The sequence below is a fragment of the Bos indicus x Bos taurus genome, chromosome 3, assembly GCF_003369695.1.
Source record: "Bos indicus x Bos taurus breed Angus x Brahman F1 hybrid chromosome 3, Bos_hybrid_MaternalHap_v2.0, whole genome shotgun sequence".
Taxonomy (NCBI): domain Eukaryota; kingdom Metazoa; phylum Chordata; class Mammalia; order Artiodactyla; family Bovidae; genus Bos; species Bos indicus x Bos taurus.
The window spans coordinates 99,825,054-99,851,606 of record NC_040078.1 but is presented as its reverse complement, the minus strand read 5'-3'; the positions used below and the strand labels follow the sequence as shown (position 1 = coordinate 99,851,606).

The 26,553-nt window shown below is 49.2% G+C and overlaps 1 protein-coding gene across 2 annotated transcripts; it reads left to right on the top strand.

Moving 5' to 3' along the window:
• The first annotated feature begins 1,393 nt into the window (after nt 1-1,393).
• LOC113889939 (vitamin D3 hydroxylase-associated protein-like) lies at nt 1,394-24,591 on the top strand. 2 transcript variants are annotated; one of them, XM_027537376.1, is made up of 15 exons: nt 1,394-1,869; nt 9,269-9,382; nt 9,602-9,751; nt 10,064-10,197; nt 10,797-11,003; nt 12,594-12,634; nt 13,065-13,189; nt 14,306-14,431; nt 15,067-15,164; nt 15,484-15,583; nt 16,016-16,059; nt 16,756-16,795; nt 17,204-17,312; nt 22,483-22,628; nt 24,237-24,591. In XM_027537376.1, the coding sequence occupies exons 1-15, from the start codon at nt 1,675-1,677 to the stop codon at nt 24,363-24,365; spliced, it is 1,758 nt and encodes a 585-aa protein (XP_027393177.1). In that variant the 5' UTR covers nt 1,394-1,674; the 3' UTR covers nt 24,366-24,591. The 2 variants fall into 2 exon arrangements, with proteins under 2 accessions (XP_027393177.1, XP_027393178.1); XM_027537377.1 differs by lacking the exons at nt 15,484-15,583; nt 16,016-16,059.
• The last annotated feature ends 1,962 nt before the right edge of the window (nt 24,592-26,553 follow it).

The following is a 26,553-nucleotide window of genomic DNA, read 5'->3' as shown; positions in this document are numbered from 1 at the left end:
GTCTTCAAGAATTTGTTTTTATTATTATTTTTTTAAGATGGGAGAGACATAGGTGTTAAATGCTGCTAGAAAGGAGCCATAAAGGTAATAAAGGCAGAAATAAAGGGCTCGACCTATTTGTTATTCCTCCATTTAAGAAGTATCATTGAGCAACTGCCATGTGCCAGGAACTTTGCAAAAGATTGATGAGGTACTTGCTTTTAAGAAATTTATTTTTCAGGGAGGGAGGCAAGAAATAAGTAACAATGATTTCAGTGAATGGTAAGTGTGATGCGGAGATAAAATGAGGTGATGAAATGGAGGGGTGTGTTTCTGTAAAGGGTGATGTAACAAGCCCCAGGGCACAGCAGGGGCATTTCTGCTAATTGATGTCTGGGGGACCTGAGCTGTCAGGGTAAGTCAGGGTTCAGTGACAGTGCATGGAGGTGGGGAAAGGAACAGTGGGAGAACAGGAGGAAGTCACAGGGAGTTTGCAAATGTCAAGGAAGGCTAATTCCAGAGGCCTCTTGGAGATGGTGAAGAGTAGTAGAGGGAGATGACCTTGGGGTTACCCTTTAGGACATGATAGGTAGGTCAACTGCTGACTCCAATCCACTCTGGGTGCTCAGACTCAACATTACTAACCACAAACTCATCTCTTTCCCGGCAAATCTGCTGCTGACTTTCCAGTATTGAGGATGGAGCCACCATTTTCCAGGTTGCCAGTGACTGGCAGCCTCAGATGTTTCCGACTGCTCCCTTCTCCCTCTCTGATACAGAGGATCAGGCCCAAACAGACAGGCGTAGAAGGACTCCAAGATCAAGTTCCTCCTGTTCTGCTGCTGCACATCCTCTTGGTCTTTCCTGCAGGAAGTCACGTCCACCTCCTCACCCTACCCCATCCCACCTCACCCTGAAGATGCCTGCTTTCCTTGGTGGTAGGGAGTCCCTAGTCCAGTGAGGAAATGGGAGATGGGTCTGGAAGGGTGAAGCAGTCGACTAGGGTGAAGCAGTCCCAGGGGCAGCAGTGGCCTTGCCTGGGGAATCAGGAACAGAAGTTCATCTGGGCTGGCAGGGGAAGGGGCGAGGACTACGCCTGCCTGCCTTGGTCCTCACTTTCTGACATCATGTCTCCTGGGACGGATGCCTTCTGAACTTTGCCTGCATCCCCAGGTGTCCCTTCCTTTCTTCCCTGCCTGGGCCTCAGATACCCCCAGAGTGAGCTGCTAATTCTGGGCAGGTGGGCTGTTCAGTCCACCTCCCTGTGGCCTGAGAGTCATGTTAAGGGGGTTGGTGATTATCCTGCAGACCACAGGAAACCATAGGAGCAACCCACTGAGAACTGGAGAGGGTCAGGTTGGGGTGCTGGTGGGGTGTCTGAGGGGTGGGTGGGATGAGGGAGGAGAATGTAAAGAAAGTGGGATCAGAGCCTAGTCACCTGCCCACCTGGTGTCCTGGGCTCCTCTTCAGGCTAGTTTCTGCCACAGCCCCTTCATCTGCCTGGCCCGAGGAACGGAGGACTTTATTTGCATAAGGACATGTCCAGATGGCTGTAAGGGCTAGATGGGATGAGGTTAGGTTCTGCCAACACCTGGGGCTCCGCCTCTTTGGGAAACAGGCGTGGGAGGGTGGAGCTGATAAATAAAAAGGCAGCCTTCCTGAGGAAGCAGCTGGTGCATCTGCACGGGTCCCACAATGCCTGGGGTGATCTGGCTATCTCACTCGCTGGTGGTGTTACTCCCGGTGGCCCTGCTAGGGGTTGTCTTGCTGGGGGCCACCATGCTCTTCTGGTGGCAGGCTCCAGCATGGAGCAAGATCCCCAGGGCGCAGAAGCGTAGGGAGGAGGCTCTGAGGCGGATGGCAGCCCTGGCAGAACGTCTCCGGCAGCAGGTGAGTGGACATTGACCCTCAATCCCAATAGTGGGTCCCACCTCAGGACAGAGCTCCTCCCATGACCTCATCTCCTTCAGAAGACAGGGAGCAGCAACCCCCCACCCCCCGCCAGCTCCCTAAGCTGGCTTCTTGTGTCCCCATCAGTTCCTCCTTCATCTGTGTCCTTTGAGCCCCTTGAGGTCAGGGGCAGTGTGTTTTCTCTTTCTTCCAGTGCCTGTCACAGGGCTCGGCTGCATGGTGGGTATTTACCTGGGCTATTTGTTGAACTAAAACTGATGGAGGCAACTGGAGGTAGGAGGCCAGGCTTCTTTCAGCCCCTGAGCACCCTTAGACCCCACTGGGACAGGACCCTGGTCTTCAAATTCTGCCTCTCATCCCCTTCATCCCCCACATGGGGGTTCTGCAAATTTTTGCTGAGCACACGACAGATGCAAAACACTGGGGATCACTGAAGGTGGGGTCTTCACAGGAAGCTTTGTTTCTTTCCTTTAATTGTTAAGAGCACAGGCTCTGAAGTGAATCTGAGTTTACTAATTTTTTTGTCCTTTAAACCTAATTTTACACTGGGGTATAGCTATGGTAGTTTCAGGTGGATTTCAGAGTGACTCAGCCATGTATACGCATGTCTCCGTGTGTCCATTCTCCGCTCAACTCCCCTTCCATACAGCCCGCCGTATAACATTGAGCTGAGTTTCCCGTGCTATACAGTAGATCCTTGTTGGTTATCCATTTAAAATATAGCAGTGCATACGTGTCGATCCCGAACTCCCTAACTATCCTTTCCCTGCATCCTTCCCCCTGGCAACCTTAAGTTTGTTTTCTAAATCTGTGAGTCTGCCCGGAAGCTATGTTTCTCACCCAGGGGCTTGGACAGTTTGACGGCCAATGGTGCAAGACAATGAGGCACTCACTGTGGCTGGCAGTTGAGATGTGGGTGTGTCTGTCGAGAGCGGAGCCTGTCGAGAGCGGCAGAGAGTGGGGAGGGAGAGGCATGGAGACAACTCTACACGGCGACTGTGGTTTGTTGGGTAGCCTGCACAATGTGACCATCCTTTTCCTGGGCCTTGTATTCCCCATCTGCCCAAGGAGAGGTGGGCTCGTGGTATCTTGGGTGACTGTGGTGGACTCCTTCTGGGAGTGGGGGTTGGGGTAGTGCCTGAGGTGCTATCCCCATGCTCCAGAGTTCCTGAGTGTCCTTTGCCATCTCCCCGGATGGTGATTGATGGCCCCGGTGGACAGTTCCTCTGCCCTAGCTGCTGCAGTTTCTGAGACTGTGTATTAATATTAATTGGGGCTAATTAGTTGGATAAATCAATCTGCCCCCAGAGAGCAGCTGCCCCTCCCTGGTTGATGAGGAGGAAATCTGGGCTAATGGGGTTGCTGCAGCGATGCCGCGTGATGGAGAGGATTCCTGTGTGTGCGGGGAGGCCCCATCTGTGCAAAGTGGCGGCTTTAGGTTCCTTCACTGCAAACACCAGGGTCTGCTTGTGTGTCCCTCCTGTGTGCTGGCTGGGTGTGTATCTGGCTGTGAGCTGTTTGTGTTTGGTTATTTGCCTTGGTGTGGGCCTGGTTGAGTGTACATGTGTTATTCATTGGGGTATATTCATCTGGATATGTGTAGCTGGTTTGGGTCTGTATGTTTGGTTGAGTATGTATCCATGTGATTGTGTCTGGTGTTTGAGGATGTCTGGTTTGGGGTGTGTCTTGGACTTCCCTGGTGGCTTAGACAGTAAAGCGTCTGCCTACAATGCGGGAGACCCAGGTTCGATTCCTGGGTCAGGAAGATCCTCTGGAGAAGGAAATGGCAACGCATTCCAGTATTCTTGCCTGGAAAATCCCATGGATGGAGGAGCGTGGTAGGCTACAGTCCATGGAGTCGCAAAGAGTCGGACATGACTGAGTGAATTCACTGTCACTGGGCATCTGGTTGGTGTACGTGTGGATATTTGGGATAAGTAGTTATTAGGCTGGGTACCTGGAAAGGGGTATCTGGGTGGCTGGAAGACTGTAAAGGGTTTGGAGTGAGATCACCCATGGTGCCTCCAACCAAAGTCTCTTGGCTCTCAGCACCTTATTCTCTTCCCAACAAAGTTATACAGATCTGTCCTGGACACCTTTCCAATCAGATCACTCCTCTGCCAGGGTTACCCTCAAGGTCAGTTGACCAGCTTTCTGATCCAGGCAGATGGGAGGCTGAAACATAGGTCAAACCCTCACAGGATTCAAACAAATCCAATTCAGTTCCATTTAGGAACATTTTACAAAGGATTCTCCTGGGTCTTTCTCTGCTGGACCCTGAGGACAGATTCATTATTCAGGTAATCTGACATTTGACATCGGACCCAAGCTTGCCTTAAAGAGGCTCCTAGTCTGGGTGGGGTGTGATGGAAGCAGAGCTTCAAGAACCATGAAGGGAGGCAGGCAGTTCAGCTGAGAGTGGCAAAGGTCACTTCACTTCACTTCAGTCGCTCAGTCGTGTCTGACTCTTTGCGACCCCATGAATCGCAGCACGCCAGGCCTCCCTGTCCATCACCAACTCCCGGAGTTCACTCAGACTCACGTCCATCGAGTCAGTGATGCCATCCAGCCATGTCATCCTCTGTTGTCCCCTTCTCCTCCTACCCCCAATCCCTCCCAGCATCAGAGTCTTTTCCAATGAGTCAACTCTTCGCATGAGGTGGCCAAAGTACTGGAGTTTCAGCTTTAGCATCATTCCTTCCAAAGAACACCCAGGGCTGATCTCCTTTAGAATGGACTGGTTGGATCTCCTTGCAGTCCAAGGGACTCTCAAGAGTCTTCTCCAACACCACAGTTCAAAAGCATCAATTCTTCGGTGCTCAGCTTTCTTCACAGTCCAACTCTCACATCCATACATGACCACAGGAAAAACCATAGCCTTGACTAGATGGACCTTTGCTGGCAAAGTAATGTCTCTGCTTTTGAATATGCTATCTAGGTTGGTCATAACTTTCCTTTCAAGGACTAAGAGTCTTTTAATTGCATGGCTGCAATCACCATCTGCAGTAATTTTGGAGCCCCCCAAAATAAAGTCTGACACTGTTTCCACTGTTTCCCCATCTATTTCCCATGAAGTGATGGGACCGGATGCCATGATCTTCGTTTTCTGAATGTTGAGCTTTACACCAACTTTTTCACTCTCCACTTTCACTTTCATCAAGAGGCTTTTTAGTTCCTTTTCACTTTCTGCCATAAGGGTGGTGTCATCTGCATATCTGAGGTTATTGATATTTCTCCCGGCAATCTTGATTCCAGCTTGTGCTTCTTCCAGTCCAGCACTTCTCATGATGTACTCTGCATATAAGTTAAATAAGCAGGGTGACAATATACAGCCTTGACGTACTCCTTTTCCTATTTGGAACCAGTCTGTTGTTCCATGTCCAGTTCTAACTGTTGCTTCCTGACCTGCATACAGATTTCTCAAGAGGCAGGTCAGGTGGTCTGGTATTCCCATCTCTTTCAGAATTTTCCACAGTTTATTGTGATCCACACAGTCAAAGGCTTTGGCATAGTCAATAAAGCAGAAATAGATGTTTTTCTGGAACTCTCTTGGTTTTTCGATGATCCAGCGGATGGTGGCAAAGGTCAGATGCCCTCAAAGCTGTGGGACTTGGCAGGAGAGGTGATCTGCTACCCGGAGACGGTTGTGTGGGGAAGGTTTCACAAGAAAGTGGTTTTGGAACTAAGCCTTGAAGGATATGTAGGAGCTGTTTCAAAAGGAGGAGGGAACAAGAAAGGCAGTACCAGAGAGAGAAAAGCCTGAGGTAAGGCACTGTTTCTACAAAGTGGTGGGGAGGCGGGGAGTGTCCCCAACCCCTGGAACCTCACCGCAGGAGGTGAGTGGCAGCTGAGTGAGCGAAGCCTCATCTGTATTCACAGCTTCTGCCCATTGCTTGCAACACCCAAACCCATGGGAAAATTGTCTTCATGAAACCAGTCCCTGGTGCCAAAAAGTCTGGGCACTGCTGCTATAGAACACTTAGAAAATAATATTTGTAGGATCTACTGATTGACGGCTGTTGGCTAGGAGGCTCTGGTCACTTCAGGTGGAAACTGCCACCCTGAAGGTTGAGGGATTTTTTGATATTAAACATATGTAACGACCACTTTGGAAAGATTAATAACCAATTTACTAAAAACTTTGAAGTATATTTTCTTTGATTTTCAAACCACACATGGAGGCGGCCCTAGTGGAGTGTGCAGAAGGCCGGCTGTCCTGGGAGCTGTGGGGCTTGGCTGGAGGGGTGATTTGTTCTAAACTGTATACTAAAATGGCTTAAAAGTGATATAAGTTGAAGTTCAATTCTTTCATCAAATTATTGTAATAATTTCCAAATAATTTGTTGATCTTTTGAGAATTTGTGGGGCTTTTCTGATGTGATGATCATCTTTTGAAGATGTCCCTATCTTTAGAGCTTTATTAAAAGCTTTATTAAGCTCTCTCAATAAGCTGGGTCATTAGGTGACCTGCAGTCTCATTAAGTAGAAACTTTCAACACTAATGTATCATTTCTTAGGCTGAGTTTTGTTCAGCTTCTGCTGAACCAGTAGCAGTGACACTCAGAATTCCTGGCTCTTCTGATACCTTTTGAGATTTTATATAGTCTTCAGGGATCTCTGTTTTCAACAATAAACATTGTTATTAGAATCTCATATAAATTTCATTGACCCTAATCTTACAAGCCTTGGGAGAAGCTGTGTAACCTGTGGGCTAAGAGTGTGGTGGTTAAGACAGTGCTGGACTGACTGTGTTCGAATCCTGACTCTAACGCTCACATTTTAAATGATTCCTCTGTGCCTGCACCTACTCACCTCTATGATGGAATGATCATTATAATTATAGTCCACAAGTTAATAATTTTGACAGTGGTGCCTGGGTACACAGCATGCATTTTCTAAATGATATTCTCATTTCAGCAATAATGTTGTCCTTGCTGAGTGGGTTTCTAGTGAGTTTCAGTGAATTTGTTCTAGTAGATTTGTTCCATTCATCAGGGTTGGTAAAAAGCTTTCTTGGACCCTTGAAAGCCTCACACCCCATGTCACTGGAGTGCTGGCATAGGGGCAGTACCAGCAGAGGCCTGCAGGGCCACCATTCTCACCACCCTGGCCTTCTCTCCCCACCTCTACCCAGTTCCTGGCAGGCTGTCATTTTCACCAGTGGCCACATAAGGACAACTGCCAGGGAGCAATGGCTTCAGGGGTCTATATGGATGGTGGGCACTTGTTCACATGGTGCCACCAGGGGAGCCCTCAGAATGAAGTTGCAACAACATTCTCTTTCTACAAGGGTCACCATAAACATCTAATGTGTTCACATATAGATACACCAATATTCTCAGTTACCCAGTACTTACTGCACTAGGAACATGTTGTGGGTTTTATGTAAATAGTTATGGCTCAGGCGGTAAAGAACTAGCCTGCAATGCAGGAAACACAGTTTCGATCCCTGGGTCAGGAAGATCTCTTGGACAAAGAAATGGCTATCCACACAGTATTCTTGAGCTTTCCCAATAGCTCAGCAGATAAAGAATCTACCTGCCAGAGCGGGAAATGCAAGAGATTCAGGTTCCACTCCTGGGTGGGGAAAATCCCTGACGGAGGAAATGGCAACTCACTCCAATATTCTTGCCTGGAAAATTCCATGAATGGAGGAGCCTGGTGGACTGCAATACAAAGGGTAACAAAGAGTCAGACATGACTGAGGACTGAATACAACAACTACAAGTATCACCCTGGCCGTAGTGAAGAGGCTGGGTTGGTAGGGAAGACTAGAGGCAGGGAGGCCAGTGAGGAGGCTGTAAGAAGACTGAGAGAGAGAGAAGGTTCTAGGCAGGAAGGAGTCTGAGAAGTCAGAAGTGAGAGATTTGAAGGAGGCAGAGCCACCTGTCAGCACTGAGTGTGGATAAGAGAATGGTGGCTGGGACTGCACTGCCCAGTGAACCCAGATCCTTGGGTAAACAGCTCTCTGTGCCTCAGCACCTTCTTCTGCTGTAAAATGAGAAAATCACATGGCTTACCTCTTAGAGTTGTTGCAAGGAATAATATAAATTATTATCTGTAAAATTCTTGGAAGGTGGCCCGACATATATTTAAATGTTGTAACACATTTTATGTGTAATTGTGTTGGTATTTATCTAGCCATGATCAGAACTTGGGTGAGGGGATCTGAGATTCACTGTGTTGATGACACAAGTGTCATCGGTTGGGAATCTCATGAAGAGGAACAGGTTTGACAGAAAAATGATGAGTCCTGGATGTCTGTGGGTCCATGGGTGGGTAAATGGGCCTGAGGCCTGATGGGAAGTAGGTCTGGACTGGAGAAATGGGGAGAACTGGCCACTGAGTTCACCAGAGAAGATAGACAGGTAGGGAGAGAGGTGGCCAACATTTACTGGAGGAAGAGGGTCAGAAGAGACGGAGCAGGAATTGCTGGAAGGGAGAGGGAAGTCAGGAGAGTCGAGGGCATGGAGCACTTCCAGAGGGAAGTTTCTTAACAGTCAGATGCTACAGAGGAGAATAAGATGAGGACTGGAAGAATCCAAGAAGCCTTGAAGCCCCAACCTCCCAGGAAAATCCCTCTGTCTCCCTATGTCCCCTCCAGGACTGAGAAAGGCCCACCCAACCCACATTCCAACTTGAAGGCATCGGGGGCTCAGCTGGGACCATGGAGGACAAAAAGAGGCAACTTCATCTTCTTGAATGCCCACTGTGTGCTGGGTCCTTGATTAGGAGTCCTCAGGGTGATTCAGGCTTCTGGGCTCAGGGCAGCTGGGGGGCTTGTCTGTGCTCCGCTGCATGGCTGACTCATGACTGTATTCTGATACTTTCCTCTCTGAGGAGACCTAGGCCACGGGAGGGGGAGGGGTTCACCTGCGTTACCCCACTGACCAGGGCTAGGCTGACCAGGTGGTCAGGGCTGGCTCCCAGCTCTCCTGCCACCCTGACCTTTCCACAAGGTCAGATTGGCAGGTGTGGGAGGACTGGAGAAGAAGGAAAGGTGGGATGCTGGGGGAGGGGGTGACTCCTAAAGGCAAACCTCACAGAACTGAGCCTCACTTTTCATAAGCCCTGCATCCCAAGATGTGCATGTAGAGTCCCTCCCACTCCATGGGGGGCCCTGTTGGATAGCTGCATGAGGAGGGGGCTGGCCTTCTCTGCACTGGGCCCTGGGGTTGGACTCTGGGGAGGCTGACACAGAGGAGGACACTTGTGCCCCTGGAGGGCTCTTATGCCAACCTGGAGACTGATTGGGAGATGTCTTTAAAGCTAAGGATGGGCCCAGGAACATGTGATGGGTACTCTGTGCCCACCTGGGCATGATGTTCATGGTGGGAGGGCCCTGGGTGGAGCAGTGTGATATCCCCCATCTCTGCAGGAGCCAGAGCTGGACCCCAAGCCCATTCTGGAGCTGCCGCTGGAGAAGCTGGTCCAGAAGCTGCTTGCTGATGAGCTGAGTTTGGAGAGTGTCCTCTGCAGTTACCTAGAGGAGGTGCGGTTCTGGTCAGAGCCCAATCTTGGGGCTCTGGGTGGAATAGTTGAGGGACAGGTGTGACCCTGTGGCACTGCAGCCAGCTTGGGAGGGAGCTTGTGCCACAGTCATCTGTCACTTCTGCTCTGAGTCAGGATGGGCAGAGGGGCTGGGGTGACTCAGTATCCTGCACCTGGTCACGCCCTGAGCCCCTCTCTGGTTTCCCTCAATGATGCTCAGGCAATGAAGGTACACCAGGAGGTGAATTGCCTGACAGATTTCCTAGATGAATGTGAGGAACAATTGCAGGCATTGAAGAAACTCAAGAAGAGTGAGCGAGGACTTCTCTATGGGGTCCCCATCAGTCTCAAGGACGTCTATGACTGCATGGTGAGCCCTGGGGATACACGTGCATGTGTACATGTGAGCACCTGAGTGTGTGACATTGGGCAAGTTACTTGCCCAATCTAGGCCCCATGGTTAGAAAGTGGCCAGCTGGAAACCAAACCAGCAGTCAGGCTCCCAAACCCAATCTCTTCACCATTGATCTCTCCTGTCACTCATGAATCCTAAGGGTGTAGCACCTGCAACTCAGCAGGAGAGAGAATGCTTGGGAGCGGAGTGGAGCGCCGGAGATAATCTGTTTGGTGGCTTGTTCCACTCTGACCCCCAGGGGCTGGAGCTTGTGTCACTTCCCTGCAGGGCCATGACTCTACGAGTGGCCTGGCCCAGTTCCTGGAGAAGCCGGCAGCCAAGGATGGAGTCATCGTGAAAGTGTTAAAGGCTCAGGGAGCTATTCCCTTTGTTAAGACCAACATCTCCCAGACGCTGCTCAGGTCTCTGCAACAGGCAGGCCAACCCGGGCTGGGGCAGGGGCCGGGGCTGGGACTGGGGTTGGGTCCAAGGCTGGGCCCAGGATGAAGCTGTCGCTGAAGGGCTGAGGGTGAGGTGGGGGCTGGTCATGTAGACTTTGGGACGGAGGCTCTTGGGCAAGTCTCTTCTGCCCTCTGAGCCTCAGTGTCCTTATCTGACAACATGTGTGTGGACTCCATGGTCTTTAAGGGCCCTCAGGCCCAGATGTACTGAAAAGTTACATCTTTGTTTCTACTCCAGCTCTTTAATTGTTCTCATAACCTATTCTCCTCCCACCCCACTCAGCCGGTAGGGTATCCATTTCTATCTGTTCTTGTAACCTGTTCCCCACTATCCAGCAGAACTGCTGGCTCCTTGATCCTCCTTTTAGGAGTCCTGGTTGGTCTCCCCTGCAACAGCAGCTTCTCGCCTCAACTGAAGGGACACCAGGAGGTTCCTGGCCCGTGGCAGGAGCTCACCAGTCCTGGGGCTGACTCTGAGGGAGGTTGGCCTCTCTATGGGCAGAGCAGTCTTCTCCAGTTATACCTTCCCCTCCCAGCCCCATTTCTTCTGCTTCCCTCAGCTTTGATTGCAGCAACCCCATCTATGGACAGACTCTGAACCCTCAGAACTTAAAGAAGACATCTGGGGGCTCCTCGGGGGGTGAAGGAGCTCTCCTGGCAAAAGGGGGTTCCATCCTGGGCATGGGTACCGACACCGGAGGCAGTATCCGTATTCCAGCCAGCTTTTGTGGTGCCTGTGGTATCCGGGTCACAGGATACCGCCTCAGGTACTTGGTGGGGGGGGGCCTGGGTAGGCTCAGCCCAGCCTGGAGAAACTAGGGGTCTTGTCCATATAATGATTCTCAGTAGCTCAGTAGTAGGGGAAGTGGACAAGGTAGGAGGGCTTCCAGTAACTCCTGCCTCAGCCCCGCAGCTAAACACACCGTGTTTGGTACAAGAGGGAGTGGGATAGACTGTCCACTCATTCATTATTTCACTAATTCATTCATCCATCCATCTGCTCAGCTACCCCCCTTTTCCTTCCTCATACATCAATCCATCCATTTATCCATCTATATCAATTTCTCATCCATTCATGCATCCATGCAGTCGCCATCCCAGTTTCTATCCATCAAACAATTTCACCATTCATCTGCCATTTAATTTATTTGACAAATATTTATTGAGTGTTTACTCTGTGCCAGACACTGAACTTGGGATGCATCAGTGAACAAAATGGACAATATCCAAGCCTTTGAAGAACTTACATCCTGCCTTCCATTCATTTATTCATTCAGTCGGACATTTATCTCTCCATCCACCTACTCAACTAGCCATCCATCAATCCACGTTTGCCTCCATTCATCCATCCAGCCACCAATCCATCCATATTTCCATTAATTTTTCCATCTGTTTTGCACTCACTCATACATCTATCCACCCATCCACCCATATTTCAACCCCACTCCGACTACCTACACTGTGTGGCCCTATGCAGGGACACAGAACACTCTCAGACCCAGCCCCAAGCCCTGTTGTGCTCTTTAACATCCAACTGGCTTATACCTGGTGCAAAGAGCTGACTCATTTGAAAAGACCCTGATGCTGGGCAAGATTGAAGGCAGGAAGAGAAGGGGATGACAGAGGATGAGATGGTTGGATGGCATCACCGACTCAATGGACATGAGTTTGGGTAAACTCCAGGAGTTGTTGATGGACAGGGAGGCCTGGTGTGCTGCCGTCCATGGGGTCGCAGAGTCGGACACGACTGAGTGACTGAACTGAACTGAATCCAGGCTTAAGAGAGGGTCAAAGAGAGGGATGAAGTTGACATTTTCTTCAATAGAATTTATTAAAGGCCAAGATTTTACACTTTTAGAAGCAGGTCAAAGGCAGGGAAGGCTTCCTGGAAGATGCAGCATTTGAGCTTGGTTTTGAAGGATGGACATGCAGAGTTGGAGAAGCATCTTCAGTTCAGTTGCTCAGCTGTGTCCGACTCTTTGTTACCCCATGGACTGCAGCATGCCAGGCTTCCCTGTCCATCACCAACTCCTGGAGCTTGCTCAAACTCATGTCCATCAAGTAGCATCTAGAAGGCTGTAATTCTATAAGCAGCCTATTTTGCCTGGAGCAATGTGTGAGTATGTGTGGAAGGGCTAGAAAGGGAAGTTATGGAAAGAGTTGATAATTTAGAGCCTTGAAGGGCAGTAAAAGGGCTCATATTTATTCAGTAAAGAGTCATGGGAGGGTTGAGGCAGCTCTTATTCTTGTGTTCTGGGCCCTGGGGGAGTGCACTGGCTGGGTGTTCAAGCCTCTTTGGCACCTAAGTCCTTCCCTTCAGGTGCTGAGCTGGGCTCTGGGTGGGTGGGGTTTTGCAGCAACTCCGGAGTTGCCTCAGCTGTCAAGGGCAGGAAAGCAGGTAAGCTCTTGTCTGTGTTGGCCATATCCATTCAAAGGCAACCTGCTTGCCTTTCTCCCAAGGACATTTCACTGTATCTCAGACAGACCAGCCCCACCAGTGACCAAGGAATATGGGGGAAGGTTCTGCTTGGCTTTCTAGTCTAGTGACTCTTGCCCCTTGGAGAGGTGCTTCCTGTTCTTTAGCTTTCACCTCACTTGCTGGTCTCCTAGTGTTCTGCCCCAGAGGAAAATCTCCCTTCAGGCTGGAAGTTTGTTTGAGCTAGTCTGCCAACTCCACTCATTCTCAACCCCTGACCCAAGACAGCCCCAGGGCCTCTTCACTTTGCCCTGATCATGGCCCTGGGTCCCACCCTCTGAGGCCAGGCAGTGTGGGTCCCCAAAGCAGAAAGGATGCAGCATGTCTGCCTCTTTCCACCCTCTCTGTACAGTGGTCACAGTGGCTGGCCCCTTGGCCTGGGACGTGGAGAGCCTGGCACTGTGCCTGCGAGCGCTGCTGAGTGAACACATGCACCGATTGGACCCCACCGTGCCCTTCCTGCCCTTCAGGGAGGAGGTGAGCTGGGTAGGGAGCAGGCCTGGAGGGCTCCCTCTCCTCTCCCTTCAGTCCTCAACAGCCAGCCACTAGGACCATTCCCTGTGAAGCCCTCCTTTTCCAGCCCAAGTGCACTGAGCGGGAAGCCCACATGCTCAGTCAGTTCATTCCCCAACCCGACCAGATGCCAGCTGCTTTGGCTTCTGTGCCACCTGGAGCCATAGATGATATTACCCCAGAGAGGGACTCCATCATCATTTGCCCAACACACAGGGGCAGTAAACTCAGCAAGTGTGGTGTAGAGAGCCTGGTATCAAGGGAAGCTGGGCTGTTAGGCCTCTAGGTAACCCTGACCAAGTCACATCTCTTCTCTAGGCCTCAGCCTCCACATTGGTACAATGAAGATGTAGAACCAGAATTTTGCTGCAGACCCTTCTAACTCTGACTCTTCATTTTTGCATTAACTCACTCAGGAAAATTTATTGGTACCTACTATGTGGTGGCTGTTTGTAGTTCATCCTAACACTCACTCTATAGAATGAGCATCACTCCTCCCATTTACAAGTGAGGAAGCTGAAGGGAAATGAAATGACTTTCTGATGATCACATAGTGGCTTGGAACCCAGCCCTATCTGACTCCAGGATCTGCTGCATAGGGAGAGCCTCTGTCTACTGATCAGCCAGTATCTATTCATCTGATTCCCTACACATATTATAGTACAATCAGCCTGTGGTCACTGTCTGTTATTTGTTATTCGCCTCTATTGGTCTCTTCATCCTCTTCTTCTCCTGACCCTTCTTTGGCTTTAAGATATTTGTGTCTATTCATGTACTTACTTGCCTGCCTGCCCACTCACCTCCATCCATTCATTTATCCACCCACCCATTTATCTGTTTAACCCTTGCCCACTCACCCATTCACTATCTCATACACCCACCCATTCATTCGTGAATCTGTTTAACTATCCACTTCAGCTACCCAATCAGTCATGTCCCCATCCATTTCTTCCTCTTCTGGAGAGTTCTTCAGAGGACCTAAACCCTGGAGAGTATATAGGGAGGCTTCAAGGGGCCCTTGGAATGAGGCCACCTTGTCTTCTGGCCAATCTCCCCTAACCCAGCCCCTCTTTCCCCAAGGTGTACTCCAGTAACCGTCCCCTTCGAATTGGCTACTACGAATCAGATGGCTTCACCCAGCCATCACCTAGTATGGCCAGGGCTGTGAAGCTCACATCCAGGCTGCTCCGGGATGCAGGACACCAGGTAGGCTTACTTGGCCCTTGGGAGGGAGACCAGATCAGTGAGAATGCTGGGTTGGTCCATTCTTGGAGAGGAAGGTTACATCTGAGTTTGTGCTAGTGAGATCACTGTGTTTCCCCTAGGCTTCCTGGAGACTGATGGAGTGGAGGTTGGGGCAGGGTGGGTCCCATCCTGTGAGGAAGGCATCCCCCTTCAGTAGCGGGAACTCTGAGACTCACTCCTATAATTCCTAGAGCTTGGGTTTCTGTTGTCTCCATCAAATGGCTGTAAGGAGCCTCTTGTCCTCAGAGTGCCCCTCTTCTTCCCCTACTTCCCATGCCCCAGTGGCTTGTCCCTGCCCCGCCACCCCTTTGAGAGTTGCTGAGCCAGTCTCTTCATCTCTATGAGCCTCAGGTTGCTACCGCACTGGGTGGCCATGATGATTGAATGAGCTCCCAATAAAGCACTTGGCAAGGGGCTGGATCACAGTTAAGCAAGCAGCTCAAATTCTGCCTCATCACTGTGTGGGGGTGAGAGAGTGGGCAGAGCACAAAGGCTTCCCAATGTGGTATTCTCTCTTTAAATCCTGAGAGATGCAGAGAGAACATGGGGCAGAGCAGGAGGAGCTCCAGGCCCTGACTCGGCCTCTCTCTCCCCAGGTCATCCCCTTCTCTGTCCCCCGAACAGAGTATGCCTTCTTTCACCTGTACACAGGGAGTCTGTTGGCTGATGGAGGGGCCAGCCTTCTGGAGAAACTGTATGTCTGCTGGGACTCAGATGTGGGGTGTGATGGAAATGGGGTTGAGGAAGGGGCTGTGGCAGCCTGAGCCCTAGGTGGGGAGCTGCAGGCCTGGGCTCCTTTGGTGCCTCTGGCTCCTTGTGTGACGGTAAGCAGCAAGTCACCCAACCAAGCCCTGCCTTCAGGACGCACATGTTCTGGGGTGGTGCTGCTGGGAACAGAGTATTTCTTTGGGTCAAACCTCTCTCTGTAGCTTATCTAGGGAGGGGAAGCTGATGGCTGGGTGATGGCCAGCTGAAGGCCATAACTGACCAGCTGTGTGTCTGTGGTTCCTCAGTAAGGGGGACATTGTGGACCCCTCCATGAAGAACACAGTCACCTCTCTCAGGTTGCCAAACTCACTCAAACGTTTCTTGGCCTGGATCTGGAAGTATTTCGTGAGTGTGTGTTCAGAGTGGGAGGGGCTGGAGGGGGGAGGGGCCCAGAGAGGACATGGGGCTCAGAAAGGGGAGGGGGCTCCCTTGGGGGTGAAGGGTGGGGTGGGGGTGGGGGTCAGGTCAGAGAGGAAGATGAGGCCCAGAGAATGTGGTGGTTCAGAGAAAGGCTCAATGGGAGAGGAACTGAAAGACGGGAGATGGGGGCCAAAAGAGCAATGCTGTCAGAGAGGGAGGGGGGCTTCAGAGAAGCTCAAAGAGATGGAGCTTCAGCGAGAGGGAAGGGGATTTAGAGAGGGGGATCAGGGTTTGGTGCTGTGGTCAGGGGCTCGGCGGGGAGCGGGGCAGAGTTTCTCTTCCCAGACCTCTGTCCCGGGCAGGTAGCATTGCCCTATGGTTTCTGAAAGTGCCCTCCCCCTCTGTCCCCACCTCCAGGAGCCCCGGGCTAGCCAGAGTTTAGAAAGGTTGTGTGGAGTAGGGTAAGTGATCAAGCCTCCTCAGGTCCAATTCACAAGGGGTTTCCTTGGGAGCTGGGTGAGGGTCATGTGGCTGGGGGCCTTGTCCACTGTGAGCAGGGCTGTTTAAGGTTTTGGAATCTAATTAGGGCTTTAGAATCATGCCCGACATGGGGTTAAATTTAGACTTTTGGGTGGGACTGGGGTTTTAGTTGGACTTGAACTCTGAGTACACACTAGAACTGAGTTAGATTGGGACAAAAGTTGGGCCTGAGTTGAAGTTAGCTTTGGGTCAGGGTTGGGGTTAAGATTGGAGTTGGGGTGGGGATATGATTGGGAGAGGAGTCTGGTTTGGGTTTGCTGTTGGACTTGGCCTGGTGGGCTTGGAATTAAGGGGCTGGTTAGAACTGGGGCTGGAGCAGCCTGAGGGTTGACTTGGGGCCTCACAGTTTAGGGGAAAGGACCTGGGGTTTCGAGGGAGCCTGTGGGTCCCTGTCACAGGTGTTGGGGCTTTGACCAGGGGATGGGTCCTCTTAGGAACATTGGACAGGTAATGGATATTGGCCAGGGGACAAGATACAGGGTGATTCCCAGTCCACCAGCTGATTTGCAGCCTGCATAGAGTCCAGAACTTGCCTCCTGGGTATCATGTCCCCGTTTGTATAAAAAGCAGTCCTCCCATGCTGACCTTTGGACTTCTCCTTCTTCCTCATTCCCCAGGACACCCAAGAAACTGTGGGAGCAGCACACAGCAGTGGAGGTAATACATGCCTGGGGAGACCTTGAGGTACTGCCAGAACTGGGGCAGCAGACCCCTGGGTGGCAACAGGAGTAGCCCAGTAGATGGTAGATCTCTGTGTTGGCCTTCAGGGGAGGCTCAGCTGCACCCGGGTGATGACCAGGAGGTTAATGTAGTCTGTCTCCTTGGGGCCAGGATGATACATTGTCCCCAGATCACTGTGGCTTGAGACTGTCCTTCTCATCCCTCCTCCTTGGCCCCTGGGAAAACCCTGACTTCCCCCCGCCCCACCCCCATCTCAGTCTGCACCTCACAGCCTGGGAATTCTTTCTGGTGTTTGACCTGACTCAGCCTGGCAGCATCTGATTTTGTCCTGCAAACAGTGACCTCTGCCAGTCTCACCTTTCCCGCCTGCCACTATTCCTGCAGGAATATCAGCAAGAGTTCATAGCCAAGTGGAGGTCCCTGGACCTGGATGTGCTGCTGTCTCCAGCTCTGGACCCCGCCTTCTATGTTGGCTATCCTGCCAAGGTGCAAGGTGAGCGAACACCGGGTCCCTGGCAGGGAGCAGGGTGGGGGTGGGGCTGTGATGTCCAGGACTTCTGAGCCCTCCCACAGCCTCTGGCCTTTACCTCTGATGTTAGTTACTATTTAAAAATTTTGTCTTAAATGGAGATAAAATTCAGATAACATAAATTCGCCATTTAAAGCGTACAACTCAGTGGTTTCTAGTATATTCAGAATGTCATGCAACCACCACCACTGTCTGGTTCCAGAACATTTTAATCATCCTGAAAAGAAACCCCGTACCTGTTACCAGTCCCTACCAATTTTCATTCCCTTTGTTTGTTTGTACGTTTGTTTTGGCTTTATTGTGAAGTTTCTGGGATCTTATCAGAGATCCCTGATCTCTGACCAGGGACCGCACCTGTGCCCCCTGCAGTGGAAGCATGGAGTCCTAACCACTGGACCACCAGGGGATTTCCTCCATTCACTTAAAAAAATTTTTTTTTTAATTTATTTCACTGCACTGGATCTTAGTTGCATCATGCAGGACCTAGTTTCCTGACCGGGGATCGAACCTGGGCCTTTTGCCCTGGGAGCACAGAGTCTTAGCCACTGGATCACCAGGGAAGTCCCTCCATTCACATTTTAAATGAACTTTATTGAAGTATAATTTACATGAGATAAAATTCACTAGTTTTAAGTAACTTGGTGAATTTTAACATATGTATGTATACATGTATCAGTTCAGTCGCTCAATCATGTCCAACTCTGCAACCCCATGGACTGCAGCACGCCAGGCTTCCCTGTCCATCAAACTCCCAGAGCTTGTTCAAATTCATGTCCATCAAGTTGGTAATGCCATCCAAGAATCTCATCCTCTGTCTTCCCTTTCTCCTCCACCACCTAATCACAATAGAGACTATTTCCATCATTAGCCAAATTTCCCTCATATTTTGTTGCGTTTCATGCCACCACTCGTCTGCTTTCTGTCACTATAGTTTTGCCTCATCTAGGATTTCACATAAGTAAAATCAAAAGGTATGAGGCGCAGGGGTCTGACTTCTTTCTCTTAGCATATCCATTCACTCTTAACATGCTTTCTGCAGCCTCACTTCCAGAGGTGCCCTCAGCCCAGCAGCCCACCTGCAGATGCCAGCAAGCCTCAACACAGGGCAGCCACCCATGTGTAGCGCAGGTGCAGGTCTCAGAGGCGATGCCACGCAGAATGCAAACCCCCGTCAAGCCTGGGCTCCTCTCTTCTGGGTCCCCCTACAGTGGTTGCCCAAGGCATAACCCACACTTGGCTCTGCTCTAGCGTCTTCTGTCCACCTCCCTGACACTCTGATTCTCACTCCCTGCACACAGGTGGCTGCTGGGAGGAGCTACCTTTTCAACTCAGGATTGCACTCCAGCCCTCTTGGAGCCCTGAGTACTGGAGGGCATGGCTGCATCCTCTGCCAGCCACTAGCTGTGTATCTGTCTGCCTCCTTGGTTTCCCATTTGTACACGGGGACTAGTAATCCTCATCTCACAGAGGAGGGGAGGAGTCAAGGACTCAGCAGTGTAGAGAGGGGAGTGCAGTGCCTGGCACTGAGTAAGGCTTTGCAGTGTGGATTCTTTTTATTAAAAAAAAATTATTGGCATATAGTGATTTACAAAGCTGCCTTAGTTTCAGGTGTATAGCAAAGTAAATATATATGTATACCCTGTGAGCCACAACTGACTCAAATTTTTAAAAAATTAAAAAAAAACCAAAACAATGTAATGAGGCCAGGGGGGCTTCCCTGGTGGCACAGATGGTAAAGAATCTGCCTTCAATGCAAGAGACCCAGGTTTGACCCCTGGAGAAGAGTGGCAACCCACTCCAGTTCTCTTGCCTGGAGAAACCCATGGACTGAGGAGCCTAGCCGGCTACAGTCCATGGGGTCTCAAAGATATGGACACGACTGAACAACTAACACACATACATATACCCACTCTGTTTTTTTAGATTCTTTTCCCACATAGGCCATTACAGAGTACTGAGTAGAGTTCCCTGTGCTATGCAGCCGGTTCTTATTTGTTATATATTTTACATACAGTAGTGTGCATCGGTTAAGTCATGTCTGACTCTTTGCGACCCATGGACTGCAGCATGTCAGGCTTCCCTGTCCATCATCAACTCCCGGAGCTTGCTCAAACTCACGTCTACAGAGTCGGTGAAGCCACCCAACCTTCTTTTCCTCTGTCATCCCCTTCTCTTGCCTTCAATCTTTCCTAGCATCAGGGTCTTTTCCAGTGAGCCAGTTCTTCACATCAGGTGGCCAAATTATTGGAACTTCAGCTTCAGCATCAGTCCTTCCAATGAATATTCAGGCCTGATTTCCTTTGTATTGACTGGTTAGATCTCCTCGCAGTCCAAGGGACTCTCAAGAGTCTTCTCCAACACCACAGTTTAAAAGCATCAATTCTTTGGCACTCAGCTTTCTTCATAGTCCAATTCTCATATCCATACATGAGTACTGGAAAAACCATAGCTTTGACTAGATGGACCTTTGTTGGCAAAATAATGCCTCTGCTTTTTAATATGCTGTCTAGGTTTGTCATAGCTTTTCTTCTAAGGAGCAAGCGTCTTTTAATTCATGGCTGCAATCACCATCTGCAGTGATTTTGGAGCCCCCCAAAAATAAAGTCTGTCACTGTTTCCATTGTTTCCCCATCTATTTCCCATGAAGTGATGGGAACAGATGCCATGATCTTAGTTTTATGAGTGTTGAGTTTTAAGGCATCTTTTTCACTCTCCTCTTTCACGTTCATCAAGAAGCTTTTTAGTTCCTCTTCGCTCTCTGCCATAAAGGTGGTGTCATCTGCATATGTGAAGTTATTGATATTTCTCCCGGCAGTCTTAATTCCAGCTTGTGCTTCATCCAGCCCAGTATTTCACATGATGTACTCTGTATATAAGTTAAATAAGCAGGGTGACAATATACAGCCCTTTCCCGATTTGGAACAATATCTTTGTTCCATGACTGTTTCTAACTATTGCTTTTTGACCTGCATAGATTTCTCAGGAGGCAGGTAAGGTGGTCTGGTATTCCTGTCTCTTTAAGAATTGTCCAGTTTGTTGTGATCCACACAGTCAAAGGCTTTGGTGTAGTCAATGAAGCAGAAGTAGAACTTTTTTTGGAATTATCTTGCTTTTTCTGTGATCCAACAGATATTTGCAGTTTAATCTCTGGCTTTTCTGCCTTTTCTAAATCCAGCGTGAACATCTGGAGGTTCTCAGTTCACATACTGCTGAAGCCTTGTTTAGAGAATTTTGAGCATTACTTTGCTAGCATGTGAGATGAGTGTAATTATGTGGTAGTTTGAGCATTCTTTGGCATTGCCTTTCTTTGGGATTGGGATGAAAACTGACCTTTTCCAGTCCTTGGCCACTGCTGAGTTTTCCAAATTTGCTGGCATATTGAGTGCAGCACTTTCACAGCATCATCTTTCAGGATTTGAAATAGCTCAGCTGAAATTCCATCACCTCCACTAGCTTTGTTTGTAGTGATGCTTTCTAAGGCCCACTTGACTTCACATTCCAGGATGTTTGGCTCTAGGTGAGTGATCACACCATTGTGGTTATCTGGATCATTAAGATCTTTTTTGTATAGTTCTTCTGTGTATTCTTGCCACTTCTTCTTAATATCTTCTGCTTCTGTTAGGTCCATACCTTTTCTATCCTTTATTGAGCCCATCTTTGCATGAAATGTTCCCTTGGTATCTAATTTGCTTGAAGAAATCTCTAGTCTTTCCCATTCTATTGTTTTCCTCTATTTCTTTGCATTGATCTCTGAGGAAGGCTTTCTTATCTCTCTTTGCTATTCTTTGGAACTCTGCATTCACATGGATATATCCTTCTCTCCTTTGCCTTTTGCTTTTCCTCTTTTCTCAGCTATTTGTAAGGCCTCCTCCGACAACCATTTTGCCTTTTTGCATTTCTTTTTCTTGGGGCTGGTTTGATCACTGCCTCCTGTACAGTGTCACAAACCTCCATCCGTAGTTCTTCAGGCACTCCTCAGATCTAATCCCGTGAATCTATTTGTCACTTCCACTGTATAAGTCAATCCAAATCTCCCAATTTATCCCTTCCCCACCCTTTTGATGACCATAAGTTTGTTTTCTATATTCAGGACTCCATTTCTGTTTCACAAATAAGTTCTTTTGTATTATTTGTTTTAGAATCCACATATAAGCGATATCATATGGTATTTGTCCTTCTGTGTCTGACTTACTTCACTCAGTATGACAATCTCTAGGTCCATCCATGTAGCAAATGACATAATTTTGTTCTTTTATGGCTGCGTAATATTCCATTGTATGTACATATCACATCTTCTTTATCCATTCCTCCGTCAATAGACATTTAGACTTGTCCATATCTTGGCTACTCTAAATAGTGCTGTGATGAACACTGAGGTGCATGCATCTTTTTGAATTATGGATTTCTCTGCATATATGCCCAGGAGTGGGATTGCTGGATCATAGAATAGCTCTATTTTAACTTTTTAAGGAACCTCCATACTGTTCTCCATTGTGGTTGCACTGATTTACATTCATACCAACAGTGTAGATAGGAGGGTCCCCTTTTCTCCGTATCCTCTCCAGCATTTATTTTTTGTAGAGTTTTTGGTGATGGCCATTCTGACCTGTGTGTGGTGATACCTCATTGTAGTTTTGATTTGCCTTTCCCTAGTAATTAGTGATGTCGAGTATCTTTTCATGTGCTTTTTGGCCATCTGCACAGAGCAGATTCTGACTCTCTCCTTCCCTCCACTGTGGGGAGCAGTAGGCAGCTGTTAGACCGACTCCCTGCATTGAAACAGCTATTGCAAGCAGAAGGCTGCAGTTCCAAGAAAGATCCCAAGGAGGGACCCACTCACATTCTGTCCCTCCTGTCTTAATCAATTATTTATTTGGCTGCCTCCGGTCTTGGTTGCAGCACTCCGAGTTCTCATGTGTCATGTGCGATCTTTCATTGCAGCACACAGCCTCTCTGGTTGTAGTGCTTGGGCTCAGTTGCTCCGAGGGATAGGGGCTCTTAGTTCTCTGACCAGGGATCGAACCCACATCCCCTGCATTGCAAGGAGGATTCTTAACTACTGGGCCATTAGGGAAGTCCCCTGAGTCTTTTCTGAGCTGATCATTTTCCTGAGCTTACCTGGATCTTCCTACAGCAAGCAGTTTCTACTTGGGCCTTTACAACCTCCTGAACTTCCCTGCCGGCGTGGTGCCTGTCACCACCGTGACGCCACAGGACGAGAAGGAACTGGCCTTCTACAGAGGCTACTACAGAGATCACGTCGACAAAAGTTTCCAGGAGGTCAGTTTCCCTCTCTGCCTCTCCTGCTGTTGGGGTAGGGTGGGGCTGGTCCCTCTTAGTGTTTCTCTTTACCACCTCAGTTACAGTTTCACCCCATCACTGAAGACACACTATTTTGACCTCCAAGTCAGCCTCTGTCCTCGTGAGGGGAGAACCACTGTGCAAAAGCAGTGGCTTCCTCGACACTTCTGTAGGGAAGGTCGATCCCAGAGACAGGGGTGGTGAAGAAAGGTGAAGGCTAGGAGGTTACTGTGAAGGTTACAAGGTGAAGGTACTTGTTAGCAGGTCACTATGTAACTGAACTGGACACAGTTTTTTTCTCTAGGAAGACAGAATTTGGGCTTCCCTGGTGGCTCAGTTGGTAAAGAATCCGCCTGCAATGTGGGAGACCTGGGTTCGATCCCTGGATTGGGAAGATCCCCTGAAGAAGGGAAAGACTACCCACTCCAGTATTCTGGCCTGGAGAATTCCATGGACTCTATATACAGTCCATGGGGTCGCAAAGAGTCTGACATGACTGAGCGACTTTCACTTTCACTTTTCATTCTACTTTTACTTTGTGGGGTTGTGTTAAAGGTTAAATCGAAAAAAAGTGAAGCAATTAGCATAATGCCCTGTATGTAGGAACTGTTGAATAAATGCTATTACTAATTCAAAGAGGGCTTCACAAAGGAAATATTTCTATGGACCTATTGAATTCATGGTCTAAAATAACAGCCCTGACTAGGGTGAGAGAGGGGAAGAGAGAGAGGGAAAGAGAGAAACTGGCTCTGAAAAGTATGCATGTGTCTGAGTCAGACATTAAGTAACTTATTTTTCCTGGAAATTGATTTTAGTGCTAGAGTTACCCAGTGGAACTGCTGACCTGAATTCTGTGAAAATAACAATAACGATACTATCTAATGTGTCTTGAGCTCTTACTCTGTTCCAAGAGCTGTTTAAAAGTGCTGTATATATATTAAATCATTAAATCCCATAACTGTCCCATGAGGTTTTCCAAATGAGGAAATGAAAGAACAGATAGGTTAAGGGACTTGACCAAAGCCATATAGCCAGCTGAACTGAAGGAGCCAGGACTCGAAGCCATGGGACCTGGCTCCAGAGACAAAGGCAAGTAAGGGCGTATATGGTATCATCTTGAAGCAATGAAAACATGTTTGAATGCCTACAAGTATGTTTGATTTTCATGGCAGGGACTCAGGCTCAACTCCCATGTTCCTGGAGCTGTGTTTTGGAGTCAAGGCACCCCTTTCCTTGCAGAAGTGCAATCAGGCCCTGGGTCAGGGATTTGGACATTCTCTTTTCCTTTGCTGAGAACACGGGGTGAATACTCAGTGTTATATTTCATCCTTAGAGTCAGCTGTCTACACAGGGAGCAAGTTTTCCATCCTAACCCTGGAGAATTGTAGCCAAAGCAGAACAGTTTTTCCAGGTTTTGCTGAGAGCTGAGGAAGCCTGGAACTCTGAGATCCAGGACATGTCTACTTTAATATAGACTGGGAGTGAGATATTTGGATTAATACACACCTATGGGTGGTGAGGATGGATGGGCAAGGGGCCTGTGAGCAGGAAGCAGGCTCTGAGTCCATAGGCCCTCTCTCCCTGCAGGCGGTGAGAGGATCTGTGGGGCTTCCAGTGGCTGTGCAGTGCATTGCTTTGCCATGGGAAGAGGAACTGTGTCTCCGGTTCATGAAGGAGGTGGAGACCTTGGTCAAGAGCAAGATGGAACCCAAGTGAAAAGACACTCCTTCTCCTGGAGGTCTTTCTACATCTTCATCCAAGTCTGCTCTCAATGTTCCTTCCTTCTCATGAATACCAGATCCGCCTTATTTCTCCTCCTCCTGGAAGCCCACCACAAGTTTTCTTTGTTGTCTCTCTGTGTGGCTGCTCAGTACACAGACTTCCCAGATTATCCCAGCATGGGGAGCAGGGTGATGTGTTCAATAAACATTTTGACTGGCTGGCTTCGGGATCTCTGGTCTAGATGGGGAGGTAGGGCTGTAGACTTCCCATGGCCTTCTACTTCCAGCTGCTCTCCTCCAGTTCAGTCTCTGAGATGCTATCCTAGACTGCAACAGAGGGGAGAGGGCCCCAAACTGAGAGCTTGGAGAGCTGGTCCAAATCCTGGCTCTGCCACTGGTTTGGTCTAGGCAAGTTATTTCCCCTCTCTGGACCTCAGTCTTATCATCCACACATTGAGGGGGTTAGATTTGATGTAGTCTGTCCTACCTGCCAGTACTCAACTATTATGGGAGAGGTGATTCCTAGGCACTTTTCTGATCGAGAACTTGCCATGGCTCCCACTTTCTAAAGTTCCATAGAGCAAGGCCATGGGAGTGAAACCAAGTCAGAACAGAGCCTGTGTTGGGAGTTAATCCCCCACTCACCGTCCAGTGCTTTGCCCACAAGCTGCTAAATTTTTTGACCTGACACCCAGCACCTCCTGAGGACCTGTACAGCCTCTTTTGGTGTGGCTCCACCACAGCGTAACCTGCCTCCATTCTCTCAAACTGGAGCCTTCTTGCCAGTACAAGGTGTGTCTGTGCCTCTGTTCATACTGTTCTCTTCAACTAAACGCCATCACTGTCTTCGCTGCCCTTCAAGTCCTATGTCAAATGTTACTTCCTCCAGGAAGCCTTCTTTGAGCCCTCAGTCTCCTCCATGATTTTACGTGCACCTAAACTCTCTTGAGGTTCTCCCCCAACAAAACTTCCCCTTCCTGTATCCCATTCTTCTTTGTAGCCCTACTTCCAATCAACTAGGCAAACTTATGAACTCATTCCTCCCTGTGCTTGATAGCCCAGACCTCCTGGAGATAATATCCCAGTGCAAATAAATGGAATTCATCCATCCATTCATTCATTCTACATTTGTTGAGTACCTCCTCAGGAACAAATATGATGGAATTTTAGGCAGAAAAAGGCCCAAGTTGAACTAAGATGGAGACCCCAGGAATCATACCAAAAAGGCTGCCCTGACTCTACTTACAATAGAAACAACCATCTGGGGTGTCCAGGTGCAGACTGGACAGGGCTACTGCTGACCTCACCTTGGCCTCCACCTCTCTTCAGGCCCTAGCACAGAGTCTGAGTTCTCTGGAGGAGAAGAATCCTCATTGTACCTTCTCAGTCAGGGTTAGTATGGCTCCTTCTCTGTCCTTCCTCTCCCATAAGAGGGAGGTCTAAGAGGCTCAGGCCTTCCCAGATGGCTCAGCAGGTAAGGAACCTGCCTGCAAAGCAGGAGACTCGGTTTGATGCTTGGGTCAGGAAAATCCCCTGGAGAAGGAAATGGCAACCCACTCAAGTATTCTTGCCTGAAAGAAACCCATGGACAGAGGAGCCTGGTGGGCTGCAGCCCAAAGGGTCGCAGAGTTGGACACGACTGAGCAGCTGAGGATGCACGCATAGCAAGCACTCAAGTCTTTGGCTTCCGTGGTGGCTCAGCTGGTAAAGAACCCATCTGCCAATACCGGAGACGCAGGAGACACAGGTTCAATCCCTGGGTTGGCAAGATCCCTTGGAGAAGGAGATGGCAACCCACTCCAGTATTCTTGCCTGGGAAATCCCATGGACAGAGAAGCCTGGCTGGCTACAGTCCATGGGGTCATAAAAGAGTACCACACGATTGTCCACCAACACACACACCTTGTCAAGAGGCTCAGAGAAGTGGAGGAGCAGAGAGGTTTTCTATCTCAAATGCCTCCTGCTTCCCTTTCCCTACACCCCGCTGGCCGCACAAGTCTGGGCACCAGGGGGCAGCATTGAGCTTCACATAGTCCATACATTACCTGGCCTTCTCCCTTGTCATCAGGTCTTTTCCAGTCTTAGCTCCATTGCTAAGAAAACTAGTGGGTGGAGATGTAGTGAGATAGGAGGACCAGGAATAAACCAGGTGTATTTGCAGATTTTAGGAGATGGGGGAAGAA